Below are 23,008 nucleotides of genomic sequence, written 5' to 3'. Positions count from 1 at the left end.
ATATTTACTAGCATGTAACACCTAACTGTTACTTTAAAAAAGTCCTCACTTAACGTTATCCAATATTATATCTAAGCTCTCTTGGGTAACGTAAAGCATTTACTGCTCTGTGATTAAAAAAACTCAGCATATGTTTTATAATTAGATCTTTTTAAGCTCCAAATCAAGTAGGTCCCATGCTGATTTGTAGACATTCAGGTCTTTTTTCAAATAGATCATATAATAACATGAATATGATTTGGGGAGTAATTTAGTGTTGGTACAATTTTCCTAGGGATTTTGTTTTTAAATGAAAAAATTGTCATTTTCTGCAAATGTTTCGTGTATCACATAATTAGGACTATGTGTTTGTTGTTTTGTATCCTAGCGTTCTGTTGTTCCTAAACATTTTATAAACACTGGCTAATACCATAGCTCGGTACATACCCTAGGAACAAAAATGCTTTTTGATTCTAGTGCTGATTGGGTGGGTGGAATATGGGGGGCGGGTTGTGACTCGTAGGCTGTTTTGTGGAGCTGTATGGAGGGCTGTGCACCTGAATGTGCACCAGACATGGGATCTGACTTCAGGCTGCCCAAAGGAAAGAGCGTTCAACTGTTTCACACGTGGTAAGAAGTTGTGTTTGTAGATAAAGTGGAAGCATTTCCACTACGCATTGTCTTGAGTCTTTAAATCGTTCTCATTTCTTTTTTAGGTAACCAGGTTTTTGAAATGCTGTATCTACTTTCTTATGTCATGTTTCTTCTTTCATGTAATTTTTGTTCTATATGGAGCACCACTCATTGAGTAAGTCTGAAATTTTTACCTTAAGGCAGTTATATTTTAAAATGCTCATTTACTAAACAAGACACTAATTCTGTTGGTGATTAAAGAAGAACCGTGGTATGTTTAATTACTGGATCACAGAAGGATACTGACATAATTGGTTGGCCTTCCTTAGTAATGTTACTCTTTTAAAAAGCAGTAGAATGATGTAATTCATTAAATGCTCCTATCAGCTAGCCTTCTATTACTGCATTACATGAGGGGGTGGGGGGTAGATGAGAAACTATACTATACCAATAATTTCATGGCCCTTAGGACTCTAAGGGAATTTACTACAATGATATGTCTAAATTAGTTACAGTTAGCATGTCAGTTCTTAGGAAATGTGATTCTGAAGTGCTTGAAAGTGTTTGTTTTCTTCAAAAAAATTTTTTTAATGTTTTTATTTACTTTTGAGAGAGAGAGAGAGAGAGAGAGAGAGAGCATGAGCAGGGAAGGGTCAGAGAGAAAGGGAGACACAGAATCCAAGGCAGGCTCCAGGCTCTGAGCTGTCAGCACAGAGCCCAATGCGGGGCTCAAACCCACAAACTGTGAGATCATGACCTGAGCTGAAATCAGACGCTGAACCAACTGAGCCACCCAGGCACCCCAAAAAGTGTGTGTGTTTTTTTAAAAAAGTCAATAAACCCTGCATTTAATTATTTAATAAGCTGATGTTTATAGTTTAAAGGCAATATTTAACTTAACACTTTTTCAAAGCTGACCAGTTTTTAAAAAAGACTCCGCTCAAAAAGACTTAATTCATGGATATTTCTTATATGTGTTCATCATAGATTGGGAAACTTCATCTAGCAGTGATTAATGATTACAGTGAAACAAGTGATGTGATACACAAACACACACAGAGTTATATACATAGTTTTATATATATTTGCACATAGTTGTATGTACACACACTAAATTCACGGGGAATGCTTTTCTAGAGAGGGGGAGGATAAGACCTTTGTGATGAGGAAATGGTAGTTTCTTTTTAATTCATTGTGGAGTAGAATGAACGTCCTGAGCAGTGATTCCAAAACCAGCAGCATCAGCATTTTGTCAAAGGCAAATTCTCAGGCCTCGGAAACTCTAGGGGCGCAGCCCTCCAATCTTTAGTTTATTTAGCTTTCCAAGTAGTTCCAATACAAGCTAGAGTTGAACCCGTGATTGCAGAGAAAGTTCCAGAGACTATTCAGGAAGAAAGTTAATTATCTAGAAAAAGGGTTTCTTCTAGTGGAGAGTCTTGTATGGCTTAGAGGGCATTTAACACTTCTGAATTCTGTCATTAAAGCCAGATGTTTGCTAGATTGTTTTTTAGAGCTTCCATTTCGATATATTTTTTATGGTTGTTTTGGTAAGACTTGTGTTACTTTCAAGGTAAAGTGTAAGAACATGTTTTTATATTAAATCTGTTAAGTGACAAAGATTATGTGTGTAAATGAACCTTTAATGCTTTTAAAAAATTAATAAGGTTTTTTTTTTCTAGGCTGATGTTGGAAACATTTTTATTTGCAGTTATTTTGTCTACTTTTACCACTGTACCTTGTTTGTGTTTGTTAGGACCAAACATCAAAGCATGGCTAAGAGTTTTCAGTAGAAATGGGTAAGTTTTAATTTTACATTTTAGTGATGTTTGAAATTTTTAAAAATTAGTATAGTGGTTTTCTATTCATGGCAGCTTGCTGGTTGTTCTGTAAGTCTTTCCAGCACTGGATGGTTCTCAGGGATGCCTTGAGGGCCCAGCACAGGTGGGGCCTGGGGACACAGGAGGGGGACACCAGAGAGGTGGTACGCATTTGAGGAGGGCCCGAGTCAGCAGAACTACAGGTTCTTCCTTCCACCTTAGCACAATCAGCTCTGCTTTTCCACTTAGCCTTTTATTTGAAAAAAGGTTTCTGCTACCAAAAGAAGGCTTTGAGAATCACTCCTCAGGGTTGATTTGTCACTGTGATAAAATTGCTACAGGTAAAATTGCTTCCATACATCTTATAATGTAGAAATGTAGAATTGGGGTCTGCAGTCTAAAATGCTCAGTGAAACAGCTATAATTTCTTGTTTAGCATCTTTGTGGTAAGACATCTGAGTGCAAGTTTTACAGGATTTTATTTGCTTAGCCATATATATATATATATATACACACACATAGACACATACATACACACACACACACAACACAGCTAAGTTAAAATTTTAGCTTCTTGAAAGGCATTCAGATGAACCATTTCCTAACAGAAATTGTAACTAAAAAAGCTACGAAGTTATTTGGGGTCTATGATTTTGTCCTGTTTATTATCCAATAGCAAAAACTTCTTGAGCTCTTACTCTATGCTCTGTGCTGTGCAAGCTTTGTGTGGATTCTGAAGTATTAGCCAGGATCCTCTCCCCCAGGAGCTGTATGTTCAAGGGATAGGAATAAAATGAGCAAACACCATGTGATTAAAATTGTATAAATCATACAGTAAGGGCTGTTGGAACTCAGAGGAGAAGGAAACCAGTGCAGACTGAGCTGGAAGGAGGAATGCTCTATAAAGGATTTAGATCAGAAGTGTGAGATTTGATGAGATGGAGGGAAAAGAGAATGGCATCCATATTAGGGAAATGAATGAAGCCATAGAAACTGAAATGAAAAGTGGTATTTTTTGTGATCTGGAAGGAAATAGCCCAAGTAGTGCAGAGGAAGCATCCTGGGTCATCCTGGCTCCATAAATTACTGACTTTTTCCTTTTGCAGTGAATATTGTTTGTTCCCCTTCAGAACCATCTTCTGGTGTTGATAAGGTCTCTAAAAATAAGAGCGTAAGCATTGGAAACCTTTTCCCAAGGGAGCCAGGGTGGCTCAGTCAGTTAAGCACCCAACTCTGGATTTCAGCTGAGGTCATGGTCTCACAGTTCATGGGATTGAGCCCATCAGATTGGGCTCCACACTGTCAGCAAGGAGCCTGCTTGAGATTCTGTCTCTCCCTCTCTGCCCCTCTCCCTGCTCGTGTGCTCACTCTCGCTCTCTCTTAAAATAAACTAAAAAAAAAAGAAAACCTTTCCCCACATCATTACTATAGTATCCCTAATGACATTCATTTCTTTTAGCCTTTTAGTTTGAAATTTTCTTAATTTTGTAATATATTTTTTGAAAGAGAGCGTGTGCATGTAAGTAGGGGAGTGACAGAGGGAGACGGAGGGAGAAAATCTTAAGCAGGCTCAGGACTGGATCTCACTACTCTGACCTGAGCTGAAACCAACTGAGCCACTGAGGCACCGCTTAATTTGAAATTTTTAAAGAGTGAAAACCAGTTAAAACATTGTAAGTTTGGATTGGTGATTTATCCAGCTTTGAACCATGTTTCTGATAACAGTATATTTGGGGGAGATGTTATCATCTCATTCTGCTGTCAATTTTGCATTTGCATTCCTTGAAATCCCTGCACGATGCAAAATTGGGCAATGAAAAACACAGAGCCTATGGGAAAGACAGGATTGAGGCATAACACTCAAAAACTTTGACAGTAACACATAAAAACCAATAGGAACTACATGAAAATGGCAGGTAGTACAGTTTTATATATGTTAAATAGTTAAGACGTTTATAAACGTTATAATGAATATGGTATTTTTCCTTCAAAAACCCCTGAAATTTGGTTTTGGAAGTAGGTGTGGGAAGAGTTGCCACTTGTAAATTATGATGAAGTGGTAAAGGAGGTTTGTTGGAAATCTGACAGGAAGTTAAAGACCAAATAAATATGGAAGATGTGACCCGTACACATGAGGGAAACAGAGAGCTGAGAGGTGGGATTTTGTTTGTTTTTGTTTTTTTTATGTTTTAAGTTTTTATATACATTCTAGTTCGTTAACATATAGTGTAATATTAGTTTCAGGAGCAGAAGTCAGTGATTCATTACTTATATGTAACACCCAGCGCTCATCATAACAGTTGCCCTCCTTAATACCCATCACCTAGTTAGCCCATCCCCCAGCAACCCAGGCAGAGACTGAGATGTAATTCAGATACAATTCACTTTACCTACTTAAAGTGTACAATTCAGTAGTTTTTTAATATATTTGCAGAGTTGTGCAGCCATCACCACAGTCAAATTTAGGACATTTCCACCTCGTCCAAAAAGAAATTCCATACTCTTTAGCTATCGATTCCTTATCTCCTCTCCCCTAGCCCTAAGCAACTACTAATTCTCCTTACTGTTTCTATAGATTTGCCTGTTTTGGACATTTCATAAAAATGTAATCATATAATATGTGATCTTTTGTGATTGGCTTCTTTCATGTACTGTAATATTTTCAAAGCTCACCTGTGCAGTATTCGTTCCTTTTTATGGCTGAATAACACTCCATTGTGTCGCTGTATACCACATGTTGTCTTTCCACTCATCAGCCGATGGACATCTGGGTTGTTTCTACTTTTTGCTGTGGTGACTAAGCCCCTGTACACATTTGTACACAGGTGTCTTTATGGACATTTGTTTTTATTTTTATTTTTTTTTTGAGTACATACCTGGGAGTGGAATTGCTGGGTCTTATGATAGCTCCCTGTTTAGTTGCTGAAGGAACTGCTGGACTGTTTTCCAACGTGGCTGCACCATTCTGCATTCCCACAGCAGTGTATGAGGGCTCCAGCCCCCCTGTGTCCTTGCCCACACTGTTATTATCTGGCCTTTTGATGACCACCATCTTGGTGTGAAGTGTTATCTCCTTGTGTTTTTTGTTTGCATGTTCCTGCTGACCAGTGATGTCAGGCATCCTTTCATGTACCTATTGGCAGTTATATATTTTCCTTAGAGAAATATCTCTTCAGATCCTTTCCTCATTTTTTAATTGGATTATGTCTTTTTTATTATTAAGTTCCTTGTATATTCTAGCTACAAGTCCTTTATCATATACATGATTTGCATTCTTTCTCTTTGTGGGTTGTCTTTTCATTTTCTTCATTGTGTCCTTTGAAGCACAAAAGTTTTTAATGTTGATGAAATCTAATTCTTCTGCTTTTGTCTTTTGTTGCTTCTGCATTTAGGGTCATTTCTAAGAATCCATGGCCAAATCCAAGGTCATATAGATTTACTCCTATGTTTTCTTCTAAGAGTTAAAATAATTTTAGGTTTTACATTCGAGTCTGTGGTCCATTTTGCGTTAGTTTTGTATACCATGTGAGGTAAGGGCCTGACTTCATTCTTCTGCGCACGGCTTGCCTGTTGTCCCACCACCATTGTTCAAAAGGCTCTTCCCCCACTTTGAGTGATTTTGGCACGCTTGTCAAAAATCAGTTGATCGTAAACTGATGATCTTTACTTCTTTTGCCATTGACCTATATGTGTATCTTTATGTCGGTACTACACTATTTTGATTATCTGGTAGATGTTTAAGGAATGTGCATGTTTTGTGTATTCACACACTGCTTGGTGCAATTGGGTACAATTTTTTGTGTTCACTTGGTGTTTTTCACAGATGAAATTGCTCATATTGTTCCCTAATATATCAGTCAAATTGGAACAAATTTCAATGTTCAAAACAAGCATTTTAGCAGAACTTACTATATATATAAATTACTAATATTTTAAAATTGAAAAAAATCAAACTTTAAAACTCAAGGGAAACAGAAGCTATCTATCCTTAATTTCTCTTAGTAACTTACCATGAATTTAATAATACATATATATTCTGATACTGCTTTAACCCTATTTCTGTGTTTAGCCTGAACTAGGTTTTAGTGCAATGCCTATTATTTTCTGCTGGGTTAAAAAGAGCTTTGTAAAAATTTATTATGAAATTTGCCTTTTGAATCTTTTGAGATTTGCAGAATAAGGTTGTTGTCACCTTGTTTTTGTACCTGTCGGCACTTTACAGAAGGATCTGTAACAAAGTAAAACTAAAAATTATAGGAAGGGAAATACTATTTTCCAGCTAGCAGACTGACAAAAATATTTCAGTTTCATAATATGTAGTGATAAGGGCTTGAGGAAGTAAGTGCCAATGGGAATATAAATTGGTTCAAGCTCTGTTTGGTAACATCTATAAAGATTAAAAATACCCATCTTTGACCTAGCAGTTCTAATTCTAAGATTTTATGTACTGGATATATTTTCATACATACAAAATATTGAATGTGTAAGGTTACTCACTGTAGCTTTGAAAATAACTTAAGTGTCCTTTAATAAGGGGGGAGATTAAGTTAAATTTAATGCAGCTACAAAAAAAAAAAAACCAATAACAACCCAACCGTTTATTTACTGATATGCTGTTAGTGGAAAAAAGCAAGGTGAAGAAATGTATTCAGGGTGCTACCATTTGTGTAAAAAGTGGGCGAGAGAGGATAGATTTACCTGTTTAACTTCAGAAGAATACATAAGAAACTGATAAAAATATTGGTTGCTCTGGGGGGAGCATCTGAGAAGCTAGGAGCCCATCTCAGAAGACTTTCCACCTTTTGGTGTCTTTTGAAATTTGAACCAAATTAATACACTACCTAGTGAAAATGAAAATTATAGTGGTTCAGGTTTTGCCAATACTTAGCTTATTTGGGGGGGACATTGAAAGTTAGTCCTGTATCAAGAAGTTGTTAGTTTTCTCTGATGCCACCTAAGCTTCGGTAGGCTGCAAAAATACCCTTCAGTTGCTGGAGGACTGTAGCTAAAAATAATCAGTTTGTAATATGAAGCATTTTATTTAACATCACTAGAGTGGGGCATGAAATAGTAATATGCAAAAGTAATAACGTTTAAAGCATTTTCATGTGTCATATAGCATTTAATTCTCACAGCAGTTTGGTGGGATACTCCTGTTTTCACCATCTTCTAGGTGAAGGCACTAGAAAGCTGACAGATTAAGTGATTTGCCCAAGTCCTCGAATAGCCAGTCTGAGGTAAAGCTGGGACTTGAATGCAGATCATCGGATGGTACAGAAGGTTTTAGAAGGCTATACTAACTGAGGGTCAGAAAATGAGTCCCTCTCCTTACTACTTAGTGGCCAAGTGATCTTAGACAAGCTGTTTAACTTCAGAGATCCCCATATGTGATATTGTTAGAACAATACTAATAAGCACTTTGCAGGGTTATTGTCAGAACTGAGTGAGGCGATGAGTAAAATCAAATAGCAAATGCTCCAGAAATGTTTGTCAAATGGATTAACAAATGTCAACGGAGCATTTGTGTATTTCACACTCCCAGTGCTGACTGCTGTTTGTCTTAGTACTCCTTCCTGGTTTAGGTAGCAGACCTAGGAGTGCAGGCCATAGACAGCCACGGAGAAGGAAAGAATTCTTCCCATTGATGTAGTGTAAGACTAACTTGAGCTTTGTCATGAGAGGGCCACTCAGTCTTCATTCCCCACCATGCCTTAGTGATAGTCGTTTCTTGCCTAGCACATTGTCGTACTTCAGGAATTTAGCATAAAAAGCATGTCAAAATTTGAATGAGTTAGAGAATAGTTAATTTGGTAGATTAATTTGATTGATGTTACAGTTGGCCTTTTCAAATGTTCACTGTTATGCAAAAATATTGTAAAACTTCAAAGATCTTGTGGTTCTGCACTGGTCATATGAAATAACCCACAAAAACAACTTGTAGTTATTTCAGAATTGTCCCAATATACAATTAGCATTATTTACATTGAGTCATAACTTTGGTTCCAGAGAATTCTATTATTATTTAGGGAGGTTATACAAACATGAATAATGTATTTTTCTTTCTACCCAATAATTATTCACAACAGAAATTAAAGTTCTGATTTGAACTTCTTGTGCTATGGTTCTAATTCATTAAAAGTCCTTAAAATACCTTAAAGTATTGATTGAAGATGTTAGAGCTTTATAAATTTTAATGTTTGTCCTGTGTTTTAGTGAATAAAACACAGTAGAATTTTTTTGTTTTGTTTTAGTATTATTGAAATAGAAGTACAATGTTTAGAACAAACAGGCCAGGTTTGAATTGGGCTTATCTGGCTCAGTATGGAATCAATATAAGTGTTTTATACTATTTTGTGCAAAATAAGTATTATATCCAAGTTTTTAATGTGTTTATTTGATGTTTAATATTGAGTCATTGACAACCAGATGAAGACTGAGAAACAGAAAAGCTTTGATTGTAAGAACCATGTAGGAATTATATCCCAAGAGTAAAAGACCAATTCTGACCCTGTTGAGATTTAATACTTAAGTAAATGACATAAATTGTACTAGTGTAACAAGATTTTTCCTTAAAGAAGTGTGAACTTACTCTAGATTTTAAAAATACAAAAGAAAACTATTTTAAAGAAACCGGAAGGTAGAAAAGTAATTTGGTTTCTTAAATTCTGCCTGCTTCTATTTGGTACACTTACTACTGAATAAACTCAATTTGTAATAGTATAATTCAATTTGTTGCCTTGGTGTTATAATTGTTGTGGGTTTTTTCCCTCTTTTGTAGACTTTCTTGTAAAGGAAAATAATACTCTGACTACCTTAAGCCTATATTTTTCATTGAAGTTTGATTTTTGATTTATCAGTTCTTTAATGCTGTTATTTGCATGTTTTATGTCAGAATCTGACCACTTGTGGTGAACTGAAAAATTCGAATTTCTGAATAGGTTCCTAATTTGTGGTTATCTTGCCAAGGTGAAGATAGTAGGACCCGTTTGTATAGACAAACACAGTCGCCATTTCTTGTCATCTTTGTATTGACGTGGATTTTATATTGAAAAACCACCATGGGCATTAAGAGTGAAAAGTTAGTGAATGTCCAAAAATTCATACATTGTAAAAAATAGGTAATTTAGCTTCAATGTAGACACAAAAATTTAATGGCACAGAGGCACTGGTTTTACTATTCATTCAGTGGGGTTGGGGAAAGTTTATGTATGAATTCTGTAAAATATCTTTAACTGCCAGAAGGAGTTCTGTGGGGTCATTTTTTTAGACGAGGAGATGAATAGTTTAAAAGATCAGCTCCATCTAAACATGGACTATTTTGATGACAGCCTGTCTAAGCCACAGTGCTCACTGCTGGCCACCCCAGGCACCTGATTGTGTCTGGCATATAGTAGGCATTCAGCATGGTCTATTTCTTTCAATTAAGGTTTGATATAGTGAATTTCAGCAGAGGCAAATAATATGGACAGTTACTTAGAGCTCATTATCATGAAGATTGACTGTAATACTGCTTCAGTCACTTTTTAAGTTCGTCCACAGAGCAGTGGGCCATTTATTTTATTCTATTGACTATGTGTATACATTCCTTAACTATGAAAAAATTAACCAAAATCCATAGATTCAGATGACTTTATTATGGAAACTTATAAAAGGGGAATAAACCCATGTCAATGCTGCTATAAATTCATTAATAGGAATTTATTTTTTTATCTCGTTTATTACAAAAGAAAATGTAAGAATTTGAATAGTAGAAAAATATAGAAGTTCAAGATCCTAGTAATCCTATCAAAGAAGCAGCCATTACTGACAGATTTTAGTCTGCTTTTGTCCACACATATCACATATTTGCAATTTAAAAGCAAAAATGGGTATACTGTCACTGTCATTGTTTATAACTTAGGTTTTTTTTTTACTTATTAGAAACATCTTTAACTGTATGTGTGTATAATCTAATTTTTCTTGCATAATATCTTTAGTATATTTTCATCCTTAATTAAGGATACTTCCGTTTATATTGGTTTGAACAATCAGGAAGCTGACTATCTCACATAGTGGAGATTGTACGGTTCTAGATACAGATAGATAGTCAAGGTGTAGCTGTGCTTCTCACGGATTTCCCTGATTCTTATCCTCAGGCTGTTAGTGAGATGACAACAGTCCTTTCCCTCTGGAGTCTTCGTAAGCTCATTGCTGGGAGAGAGAACAGGATCACCATGATTTAATTTGTCTGATCATCCGGGATGGGATGAACATTGGCCAAGCATTCCATGTACCATGCTTTATTTAATTCCCTATTGAAGAGTATTTTCAAAATTTTAGGATTATAAATAATGTTATTATGAACATCTTTGTACCGTATAATTTTATATACTTGTGTAACAGTTTCTGTAGACTAGATTCCTGGAGTAGAATTCCTCCGTTAAAAGAAGTTGACAGACACATTCTAATTGGAAGAGTATGTATATATCTACCAATAGAGTGCTAGTTTCCCTAAATCCCAATCAGGGCCATTTGCTTTTTAATCAATTTATGGGGGCTGTTGCCTACTGGGCTCTGCCACCGGGGCTACTGCAACCCCTACAGCTGCATTTGGTTTCTAATGAGATGCATAAGCCCGGGCCAGGAATTTTTGAAAGTTTGATCTATTGAACCACTTATTAAATTTCAGCTGAATATTACTGATTAAATTGCAGGGATAGCATTTCCTTTACCTGCCTCCTTTTTCTTTTGCCTCACATTACAGAAAACTGGGCAGAGTATAACCTCCAGTCCTCAAAATTCAGCTTCAAGACGGGGAAAATTGGCCTAATTAAGATGAGAAGAAGCTTCCAAGATAATTCGCTCATGGTATCTGAGCAAATATGTGGGGCGGGCAGCCTGCCTGTGCAGTGTGTGAGCGAATTGAAAAGAAATGGCATGGCGGTCTAAAAACATGTTATAGAAGGAAAAGAAGAAAAAAGGCTTTGGAAGACAAAAGAATCCAGCCTGGAAGAAAATAGTACTCAAGGAACAAAAACAAACTACCCAGTTTACTGTAGAAAAATGCTATTAAGGACATAAATTCAGTCAAATAAGAGCTCAAAGATAAGATGATGGGGAAAAAATGAGGTGGAGAAGGAGATTATAGAATTAATGAAATAAAATGAGAATCCAAACCACACCATCACATATCATACATTAGAACCATAGACAAGTTAGAAAATGAAGTTCTAGCTTGGAGGCGAGGTTTGAGCTAATCAAAATGAATGAGGGATAGGGAAGAGTAAAGCAGTTAGAAAAGATAAGTGCAGAGAACAAAGGAGATGAGCGTAAGACTAGTAGTAGAGTCTCTAAAAAAACAGAAATTAATTCAAAATACGTTAGAAGACAGTCTCCCCAAATGAAGGAATCATTCGGTTTGTACATTAAGGGGACTTACTATTTAAAAAATAATTGAAGATTAGTTTTACAGAACGGAATATAAACACTACAAAAATAATACAAGCATTAGAAGTTATGCAGTGGGGAAGGGAAGGTGGAGAAAATCTAACTGTATCCCCCCAACTACTCTGTTCCCAGATCTTGAGCCTGTTTGATAAAACTCTTCAGGCAATAAGGATTGGATGAAATTCTATGTATTAAATAATTAATCCTCACCTTCTGCCTAGTCCTTTTCACTTGCTTGGCCCAAAACACGGACAGCCAGGCTTAAGCAGTCTAGGCAGAGTATGGAAATACTCCTTTCAGGAGAAAATGGCATAAAAGAAGAGCCTGTGACACTGACATTTGGGGGTTCTCGAAAAGCCAGGGTCCCTGTTCAGTCCCTGGGACAGTGAAACCCATTCGTGCACAGTGGACATCTAGTCATCTGTTTAGTGTTCACGTTTTTGTTGTTTTTTTAAAACATACCTTTATTGAGATATAACTGCAGACCATAAAACCCACCCATTTAAAGTGTACAATTTAGTAGTGTTTAGGTACAGACACAGTTTTATAACCATCACCACAATCTAATTTTAGAAGATCTTGCCGCGTCAAAAAGAAACTCTGCCCGCTAGCAGTCCCCCTTCTGCCCACCCTTGCACACCCTCTTACCCCTTCCAGGCAACTGCTAAAACACTTCCGGTCTCTCTAGATTTGCCTTTTCTGGACATTTCATATGTAGTGTTTTACATGTAAGTAGAATGAGAAATGAACAATCACTGGACATTTGACGAACACCTCTAACGTAAAAGGCAGAAATGAAAACAAAAAAGAAACTCAGCAGAAACAAAAGCGATATAAAGACCAGAAGATAGCTTTAAAAATGTTTATTGTTTTTACATCCATAAAGCGTGAACAGGAGGCAGTCAAAAGGAATATTCAGAGAACAAGAGAGCACCTGGACATTAAAGGAAAAAAATTCAACAGAAGTGGAGAAAAAGTTAAAAAGATCCCTTGGCCAAACAGAAAAGGCTAAGATATTGGAAATGGGTTAAAAGGTTAAAAAAAAAAAATCAGAGGGTTAATCCAAATGGTAGTATTCCCAGCAAAAGAGTAAGGAAAACAGAAACTTGTGGCAGGATCTGGGCAGAAAAAGCAAGACTTTATAAGTCTTAAAAGAGAAAATATCAAGGACCAAAAGACTTGAATTTGTAGATAAAGAAAAGCCTGGGGTGCCTGAGTGGTTCAGTCGGTTGAGTTTCTGGCTTCGGCTCAGGTCATGATCTCAGGGTTCGTGGGTTCAAGCCCCGCATCGGGCTCTGTATTGACAGCTCAGAGCCTGGAACCTGCTTCGGATTCTGTGTCTCCCTCTCTCTCTGACCCTCCCCTGCTCTCACTGTATCTCTCAAAAAAAAAAAAAAAACAACATTAAAAGAAAAGAAAAGCCCATGGGCAGGGCGCCTGGGTGGCTCAGTCATTTAAGCGTCCTACTTCCTCAGGTCATGATCTCATGGTTTCTGGGTTTGAGCCCCATGTTGGGTTCTGTGCTGACAGCTCAGAGCCTGGAACCTGCTATGGATTCTGTGTCTCCTTCTCTCTCTGCCCCTCCCTGCTCACACACTCTCTCTCTCAAAAATAAACATTATAAAAAAAATTTTTTTTTAAAGTCCACTGGTTTCCAGCATCATGGCTGAAAAGACACCCACTTGAAGACACAGGATTGTTAAATCTTAGATAACCAGGAGTAAAGAGATGATTTAAAGGCTTCCAGAGAGGGCAGTATGTGTTGTGGGTAAGCAAGGGGGGGGGGGACAGGGAGGGGGCACATGTTACCTCAAGAGGCCTGGGAGCCAGAGTGTCTGAACTTTTCAGGTGGGAAACAGAAAATAATGGAACATGGCTTTAAAATTCTGAGGCAAAATGACTTCCAACAATTACAGTAAAGTCATCTTCAGACTTTAAACAATCTTTAAAATCTATTTTACCCTTTCTCAGGAATCTATTGAAGGAGGTGCTTTAAAAAAAAGGGGGGGGGGATAGGAGAAGTCTTGGAATCTGGGAAGCAGGAGACCCAAAAGCATTGAGAGGCAACGGGGATTCATAGGATGGTGACGTAGGGAGCTTGCAGGCCAACCAGCCCAGCTCCGAGGTGCCTCCCCAGGAGAAAGCGTGAGAACAGAGAGCATAAACGACCATTTAGAGGTGATGTTTAGTTTCTTTAGAATACTTGAGAATGGTTTAGTGACCGGTACCTAAGCAAATAGAGGTTAGAAAAAGAGGCAGTTCTTAACATCCAAAGAAAATTAAAGTCTCTAGGAAAGGAGATGTGACTGTGGTTTACTGTGTGGTTCAGCTGTGGCATTTTCATAGTCACATTAATGTAGATACTGTGCTGTGGATTCAGCTGGGAGGAGAGGATGTTACCATCAAGGAGGAGATGGCGAGTCAGGGAGAAATGAGCACATGGCGACGGGAGGCGTGTGGGAAGAGGGCTGTGTCTTCGTCTTCCATCATAGAAAGCAGGGAGTAACAGTCTTGCAAAGTCTATACATAATATACGTTCTTTAAATTTTGAGGTACACAGAAGAAACACTAAGAGTTTAGAGTGTCTGCCTTGCGAGCGGATTTCAGGAGTGGGGAGGGATGCCGGGAGGGATTCGTCGTCGGTGTCATCTGATTACCATGTAGGACCTCAGAGGTGCTTATACACATTATGATTTTGATAGATGCAGATTTTTAATTTTACAAAGTTAGGCTACAGAGTTTTTCTATATTTTAAACTAGCTTTTGGTTCCTTATTTTTCTATATTTATTATATATAAGATCGTAAACTCCCTTGGATACATTAAAATAGAGGACAACCTCTTGCATGTTTGCCCTTTTTGTAACAAATATCAGATGGCCTCAGAGTGTTATAAAAGTGAAAAATGTGAAGACATGGATCTTGTTCCTCAAGCCCAGGGAACTTAGAGCTTTGCGGTTAGATAAGACATGTACATAACCCTTGTTGAAACATAGCTTTGATCTTATCTGCCTTGATTTAAAACCTTCCGTGACTTATTTAGCTTGACTTTTCATGTTTTTCTAAAATCCGTACCCTAAATCTACCACAATGAGATACAGCTTCACACCCACTGAGATGGCTGGAATCAATAATAACAAGTATTAGAGGGGCGCCTGGATGACTCGGCCAGTTAAGTGTCTAACTTCAGCTCAGACCATCATCTCTCAGTTTGTGAGTTTGAGCCCCTCGTTGGGCTGTTGCTGTCAGCAGGGAGCCTGCTTTGGATCCCCTGCCTCCCCCTGTCTCTGCCCCTCCCCTGCTTGTGCTCTCTCTCTCTCTAAAATAAACATTAAAATAATAACAAGTATTAGCAAGGATGGGGAGAAATCAAAACTCTTATACACTGCAAGTGGTAATATAAAATGGCCCAGCTGCTTTGGAAAACAGTCTGGCAGTTCCTTTGCAGGATTAAGCATAGTTATCCTATGAATGACCCAGCAATTCCATATCTTAGTATATCCCTAAGAATAATGAGAACACATGTCCATGCAAAACTCATACGTGAACCTTTACAGTGGCATTATGCATAGTAGCCACAAACTCAGAAACAACTCAAATGTCCAGCGGATGCATGGATAAAATAAATGTGGTATGTCCATAACAGCAAAATATTATTTGACAATAAAAAAGTATTTTCAGGTGCTACAAAATGGATGGACCTTGAAAACATGACACTAAGTGAAAGAAGCCAGTCACAAAAGACCACATGTGTGATTCCGTTTATGTGAAATGTGCAGAATAGCCAAATCCCTAGAGACAGAAAGTGGTGGCCTGGGGCCAGAGGGAAGGGGAAGTGGGGAGTGAGTGCCAGCGGGTACAAGGGTGTCATTTTGGGATGATGGCTGCACAACTCTCAATGCACGAAAAACCATTGAATTTTGCGCTTTACGTGAGCGAATTGTAAGGCTATCCGGCAGACTTTCACTATACTCCGTAAAGGTGCTATTTTTAAAAACCCTAACTCTAACCTACTTATGCAGCCTTATTTCCCATTCTTCCACTCAGCCCTACCCACTTTTACTTGCGTTCTTTCTGTCGCCAGTGCAGCTCTTTCTCTGGTTTGTCAAGCCCAGATGCCACTCATTCTCCCAATTCTGGTGGAACTTCCTCTTCCATAAAATGGGAGCAGTAAATTCCTCTCAGCAGAAAGTAAACCTTGCTCTCCACCTCTCTCAGACTTTATGTCTCTAGGCACATCCTTTATGTATTGCAGCATAAAGGAATTATGTGTTAAGTGAAAGAGAGTCAACATTTGTCAGCCACAGATAGTCAAAAATTAACCCTAGAAAATCCTTTAAGTTGCCTGAAGAGGAGAGTTTCCTCTTTATGTTCCACTCACTGGTGGTTGTTTTTTCCCTCCAGGATTGGGACAGATCTCTGTGTTGTTGAATGCTAGCCGAAGAATTGACTTGCATTTTTAGGTGTTACATAAAACAAAAAGAACAGCGAAGCCCAGCCAACAGCACAGATTGGGACCCATGGCGACTGGTTCCCACCTTCTTCCAGTCCTGCTTTTCAGTACAGACGAGCTAGAGCTCTTCCCTTATGTAGGTGGACGAGGGGGACAGGTGGCAGAGGGAGTGGATCATGAACTGACTTGTCATTTGGGGCTTCTTTAATTCAGGGTATATTTTGTGCGTAATGGCCTATTTCTAATGAAAGAAGTCATCTAACAGATGTTTTCCTTTTTTCCCCTTACACTGGCTGGAAGAAACTGCTTATCATAATCTTTATATAGAATAACCTTTGATTTTGATCAAGTGAATATTTGGGCCCCACTTACTGCACTGCGGTGGGGTTTTAGTCTCCTGTCACCAGACTGGTGCTCCGCACGGCTGAGTGGTCGCACTGTGAGAGAGGGGCAGGCTGAAACCCAGGCCAGCTAAGCATGGCAGAATTCTGTCTTTTCACCTTGACACTCTGAGATGTACACTTAATAAGGATGGTAGGTGAAATCACTGGCTGTTTGGAAATCTGTTGTTCTCTACTCCTCCCCCATCAAAAAAATAGAGTTGATTTGTTCAAATGAAATGTGCCAACAGAAGGACTAGCTGAGTAGGTGATGCTACGTCCCTGCAGTGGAGTACTCATGCAGCTAGCATAGTTAACAAGGGAAAACAAAAACAGCAAAACTGGGTTTATAACATGCGTTTGTTTTGGTAAAAGGTGTATACATATATGCATACCATTCCAAAAAAATTGTGTATATATTTGCGCATGCATAAGAGATTTCTGGAAGGATATGTTCTACACTGGCGATAGCAGCTCTGCTATCTTATCTGCCCCAGAGTTGATAAGGGTGGAAGGGAGACAGCTCTCACCGCAGATTGTCTGCCCTGCTGTTGGGCTTGCGCCGTGTGCTGCACATACTACCTTTCCCACTGAAAAACATTTCCATCATCTTCCTGATTAGTTGTTAATACTTCATGGGAAATACACGCCAATGCCAGATGATTGTTAGATGAGCAGAGCACATATGTGTAGTGTCCATTTGCAGCACTGTTTGAGTCTCTAGCAGCTAAGATATATCTACCACTAATGATTGACATATTTGTGTCTTGCAGAGTTACATCCATTTGGGAGAACAGTCTTCAGATCACTACGATTTCTAGTTTTATAGGAACATGGCTCGGTGCCTTCCCTATTCCGCTCGATTGGGAAAGACCGTGGCAGGTTGGTTTCAGCTACTTAAAGCAACAAAATAAATGTTTATACAGTGATGGTAAAACTGAGGAAGCTAGCCAGTATGTCTGTATAAATGATGTTGTTGTTCAGTTAAGTAGGGATGCCACTTCCCTGTCACTGTAATCTGGGGGACTTCTTGGCCACAGAGCCCACTGGCCTCCAGATCAGCCAGTTCTGTCTTCCAGCACTGTTTTTTCTACGTGTATATGTGAATAAATAAGCTTAGTTTATGAATATTTAGAGGAGTTTTTTAAACACAAGGCAGAGTGGCAGGAATTGCCTATTTTCAACTTACATGTTCATTGCCTTTGTGGTCTTTGATTCATATTTTCTTAACTTGAGTTATGGCCAAGTTGAATGTTGATTTTGAAAGATTTTTTAAAAGCATATAGCAAAGTATGTCTTGAAATAGGGGTACGTGATATCAAGGGGAAACTCCTAAACCTCAGGTTTTTGTTTCTGGTCATAATAGGAAATAGCTAAGAAGCTAGGTTAAAACACTATAAGTGTTCTTTTTAGTCCCATTTTACAGATGAGGAAACATTATGTAATATTTCGAAGCTCACCAAACTAGTAATGAATATATCTTTGTCTTTGTTTTTAATGGCTTCATAGTATGCCATGATATAGTTATCCCCAAATGTATGTATTTATTTATTTATTTTTATCCCCAAATGTATTTAGCAAATTCGCTAGTGATCATTTAGGTTATTGCCAGTATTTCACTATTATAGACAGTGCTGTGATTAACACCTTGAATCTGTATTTTCGTGGATTTTCCAATTATTTTCTCAAGATAATTTTTCTCAAATGGAACTGTAGCATTAAAAACCATACTTTCTTTTTTCAACATGAAGAGAGTTGTTTTCCTATTAGAAAGACAGTATATATTTATTTAGAAAATTTAAGCAACCTTAATAATTATAAAGGAGAAAGTAAAAATTATCAAACATCCAATCACCCAGCAGCAACCCTCATTTCATTTTGTATGTTGGTGATAATCTGTGCAGTTTTCTCTGTGTATAACTGTAATGTATATGTCATTTTTTTAATGCCCTGTCCATAGTCACTTCATTGCTAAATTCAAGAAAGACTTTTGAGACCTATTGTCAGCGCTTCTCTGAGCATTAACTCACTGGAAACATACTCTTTCCCTGCTTGAAACTCTTTTCTTGACTTTCTGCAACCACCATGTCCACGGCTTTTCTTTCTCCTTCTCTCGTTTCTCCTTCTCAGCTTCCCTGAGAGCTGCTTGGACTGCCTCTTCTTAAAACACCAGTACTCCCTTGATTTCTAACATCTTTTTTTTCTCTCACTCTCCCTGCATGACCTTATCCCTTGGCCATGACTACAACTAAAATATGGCTAATGAGTCCCAAATCTTTATCTCCTGCCTGGGGCCTCTGAGCTTCAGACTCATAAATGCAACAGTGTGTTCCCCTTGAGGTTCTGTAGCTACCTTGAACTCAGTTTGCTTAAAATTCAATTTTTCTCTCCCCTGTGATGTAAGTAGCACTGTCATCCATCCGTTTGCTTGAGTCAGAAACCTGAGAGTCATCCTTGATCCTGCCTTCCCTTCACAGCTCAGATCAAACGGGTCACTGGCCCTTTTGATTCTAGGGTTTTTTTTTGTTTGTTTTGTTTAGTTATTTAGAGAAAGAGACAGAGTGGGAGCAGGGGAGGGGCAGAGAGAGAGAGGGAGACACAGAATCCAAAGCAGGCTATAGGCTCTGAGCAATCAGCACAGAGCCTGATGTGGGACTTGAACCCATGAACCGTGAGATCATGACCTTAGCCAAAGTCAGACGTTCAACTGACTGAGCCACCCAAGCGCCCCATTGATTCTAGTCTTTTAACATCTCTTGGATTTATCTTCTCTCCATTTACATATAATCCTGTAACTTGTACAGGCGTCTCTCACCTTACTTTATGTCCTCCCTACTGAACCATTCTTTACATGCCAAACTGCAGACCTGATACTGTTATTTCTCCTGCTTACAATCTTCCAATGGCTTCCTCACTGCTTGCAATGAATGAAGTCCAAGCCCTTTGGCATTGTTTATAAGGCCACTATGATCTTGTTTCTGCTTAGATGTGTAGGGTGTGTTATTCAGATTGCAGCTCTTCCATTTACTGTGTTCTTGAACAGGTTCACTGTAACATGGAGGAAATAGTAGTTGTGAGGACTAAATGAGATCATGTGTAAGAAATGTTAGCTCTTATCTTAATTCATAATTAACATCCTTATTTATAAGGCTTTGGAAGATAGTACTATCATTTCCTTAAGATAAATTCTTAAAGCGAAATTTCTGGGTATGCATTTTTTTAATCATGTTATTTTTTTCATCAGGGTAAGTGTCCTCTTAATCCCCACCCCCTGTTGTCCTCATCCTCCCTCCCCCACCTCTCCTCTGGTAACCCATTAGTGTGTTCTCTATAGTTACGAGTCTCTTTCTCGGTTTCTCTCTCTCTCTCCTTTTTTCCTTTGCTCATTTGTTTTGTTTCTCAAATTTCACATATCCATGAGATCACATGGTATTTGTCTTCCTTTGACTTATTTTACTTAGCATTATACTCTGTATCCATCCAGGTCATTGCGAATGGCAAGACTTCATTCTTTTTTATGGCTGAATAATGTAACATTTTATTTATATATGCCATATCTTTATCCATTTATCTACTAGTGGACACTCAGGCTGCTTCCATTATTTGGCTGCTGTTGTAAGTAATGCTGCTATAAACATAGGGGTGCAAGTGTTCCTTTGAATTATTGATTTTATGTTCTTTGGATAAATACCCAGTAGTGTGATTCCTAGATCCGTAGGGTAGTTTTGTTTTTAATTTTGGGTGGAACGTCTGAACTGTTTTCCACAGTGGCTGGACCAGTCCGTGTTCCCACCAGTAGTACACAAGTGTTCGTTTTTCTCTGCATCCTTGCTGACACCTGTTATTTCTGTGTCTTCGATTTTAGTCATTCTAATAGGTGTGAGGTGATATCTCATTGTCATTTTGATTTGCTCAGTGATGTATAGATGTCATTTTTAATCTTTTTTTTCCTTCAGCAGTATGTTATGGAGCTCATTCCCTGTCAGTGAAAATTTACATATATATATGATATCCCATTATTTGGGTGAAATCATATATCAGTTTCTTATGAATGAACATTTAGATTGTTTATAGTTTCATAATTATTGATTTACTATTACTAATTATGGTGACTATAATCATTTTTAAACATGCATATTCTGCATTTTTGTCTAGTTTTCTCTAGTATAATTCCTAGGTGAGAGCTGAGTTAAATTTTTAATATGTATCTCACTTTCCAAAGGCTTTCAAGGGATCTGGGTTATGTGTCTTGCGCCTAAATGCCTATTTTGAGTCCATGCTTTTCAGTAGATGTTTTGTCTCCTAGACAGACAAGTTTACGTTCAGTAAGTCTGATGGGTTTGCCTTTACCTCCTATATTCATCTATTATATATTAGAGAAATCCCTGGAGGTTTGGGATTTTCAAGGTTTCGGTACTGATGAAGGTTTTGTTTATATTTCCTTGGCCATCTCAATGATCACTAGGAGATGGAGAACTCATTTGTACTCAAGTTCCCAGGTTCATTCTGCAGGGTCAGTGATTTCTAAATTGGAGCAGGATAATCAAAATCATTGAAAAGTATACATAGAAAATTATATTTTAATCTGTAGTAGATTAATTACTTTCAGATACATGCAATTAACTCTAAATACAAAGTATTGAGGTATAAAGCACCGTGGGCCATCAGCTTTAATGAGTTGGCAAGGTAATGTGCAATTAACATGTCAGTTTGCATATAGATGGAATATTTTAGAGTGTAAATGTTTGATATTTTACACCTGTCTAAATCATAAGTAGAAGTAGAAACTGAATTATGGGGAGTAGATGTGCCTTTGTAAAATCTGGGTTTACGTTTGCATAGAAAATATATATGTTAATATATTTATGCATTTTAGATTGTCCAGGCCTTTAGCTACTGACTCTCATTTTTCTACCTCAGTGCTTGTTTACAGTAAGAGGTAAGCTGGATCCAAATTGATGGTTTCACTTTTTAAATTAAGGTAAAGTTTCCATTTGAATTACTTTGAAAAAAGATTTTCCAGCTTGTTAATTTCTGTAAAAAGTGCTGGTCTTCATTAAGATGTTTGATTCAACTGGAATATTACTGGTTCTTTAGTTGTCCTTACTGTTGGGTTGTTTGCAGGGTATTCCAACTTAATGATCTACTTATTCACTATAATCTTTTGAAAATTATAAAACATACTGTTGGTGAAATGATGGAATTAATAATCATCTTTATTCATATCATAATCACCTGCCCCTCTCTCTTTTAGCAGTTATTTACTGATAATCTAGAGAAATGATGAGGCTTCATTTTTTCTTTCACTTTTTAATTTCAGCAAACAGGTGTCTTGTTTTGTTCTGTTCTTCATAAGTAACTACGTAGCGCCAGTACTCGATGTGGCTCTCGATACTGACAGAATCTGCCAGAGTAACAGTAAACCTGATAAAGAAATATGGCATTACCTCAAAATGGAGATTTTTCTAGAGCAAAATTTCATGAGACGAGACTACAGTATATACTCAGCACTATCTAAAAGATAATACGTATAAAGACATTTTAGTTCTGTTCCTTGTAGCCCAATACAGATATGAGACATTCATGATAAAGTGAGCTTTTCTGGATTGTGATCTGGTTTTATTTGTATTCTAGTCAGGGGAACAAGAATATCTGGTCAAGTGAGTATTTCTTCTTTAAAAAAACATATACAAACAACCCCACAAAAAACTTTTACATGTATTAGTTCAATTTTCTATACTTTGAACTCAAATCTGACTCTGTATAAAGTTCCAGAGGCCAAACATAAACTTAAAATGATGCAAGATCTGTTTTGAGCAATTTCAAGCATATGTATATTTCTAAAGTCGTTTCATCACCAAATGACTGAAAAGGCTCATTGAAAATCTCGGGACTCCTGGGTGGCTCAGTCAGTTAAGCATCTGACTTCTGCTCAGGTCATGATCTCACGGTTTCATGGGTTTGCGCCCGGTGTCAGGCTCTGTGCTGACGGCTGGAGCCTGGAGCCTGTTTCAGATTCTCCCTCTCTCTCTGCCCCTCCCCCAATCATGCTCTCGCATGCCTGCTCTCTCTCAAAAATAAACATAAAAGGAATTTTAAAAATCTGTAATCTCAGTGAAAAACGTTTTTTTTTCATTTACTAATATGAATTTTAAATAATTTTAAGTAATGACAAATGACAAGAGAGTAGGCATCTTTATAGTTGGAGGAAGCCTTCTCTTGCCAGAAGCAGTAAGAGGATTTGACTAAAGAGAAAATGGTTTGATGGCAACCCACAACCATATTAGTCATTTTTATTGTTTTTTAAAAAAATATTTGCAAG

General features: G+C 37.7%; 1 protein-coding gene across 2 annotated transcripts in view; it reads left to right on the top strand.

Annotated features, from left to right (window-relative positions):
• The window catches only part of PIGF (phosphatidylinositol glycan anchor biosynthesis class F), a 34,580-nt gene that overhangs the window by 2,527 nt on the left and 9,045 nt on the right, over positions 1–23,008 (top strand). For both annotated transcript variants that reach the window (XM_029937300.1, XM_029937299.1), the window contains 3 exons: positions 696–787; positions 2,292–2,408; positions 17,460–17,568. In XM_029937300.1, the coding sequence (XP_029793160.1) occupies positions 696–787; positions 2,292–2,408; positions 17,460–17,568 (318 nt within the window). The remainder of the gene's footprint in view (positions 1–695; positions 788–2,291; positions 2,409–17,459; positions 17,569–23,008) is intronic.

The sequence above is a fragment of the Suricata suricatta genome, chromosome 4, assembly GCF_006229205.1.
Source record: "Suricata suricatta isolate VVHF042 chromosome 4, meerkat_22Aug2017_6uvM2_HiC, whole genome shotgun sequence".
Lineage (NCBI taxonomy): Eukaryota > Metazoa > Chordata > Mammalia > Carnivora > Herpestidae > Suricata > Suricata suricatta.
The sequence above is the reverse complement of the archived record's forward strand: the minus strand, read 5'-3'. Positions and strand labels throughout refer to the sequence as shown.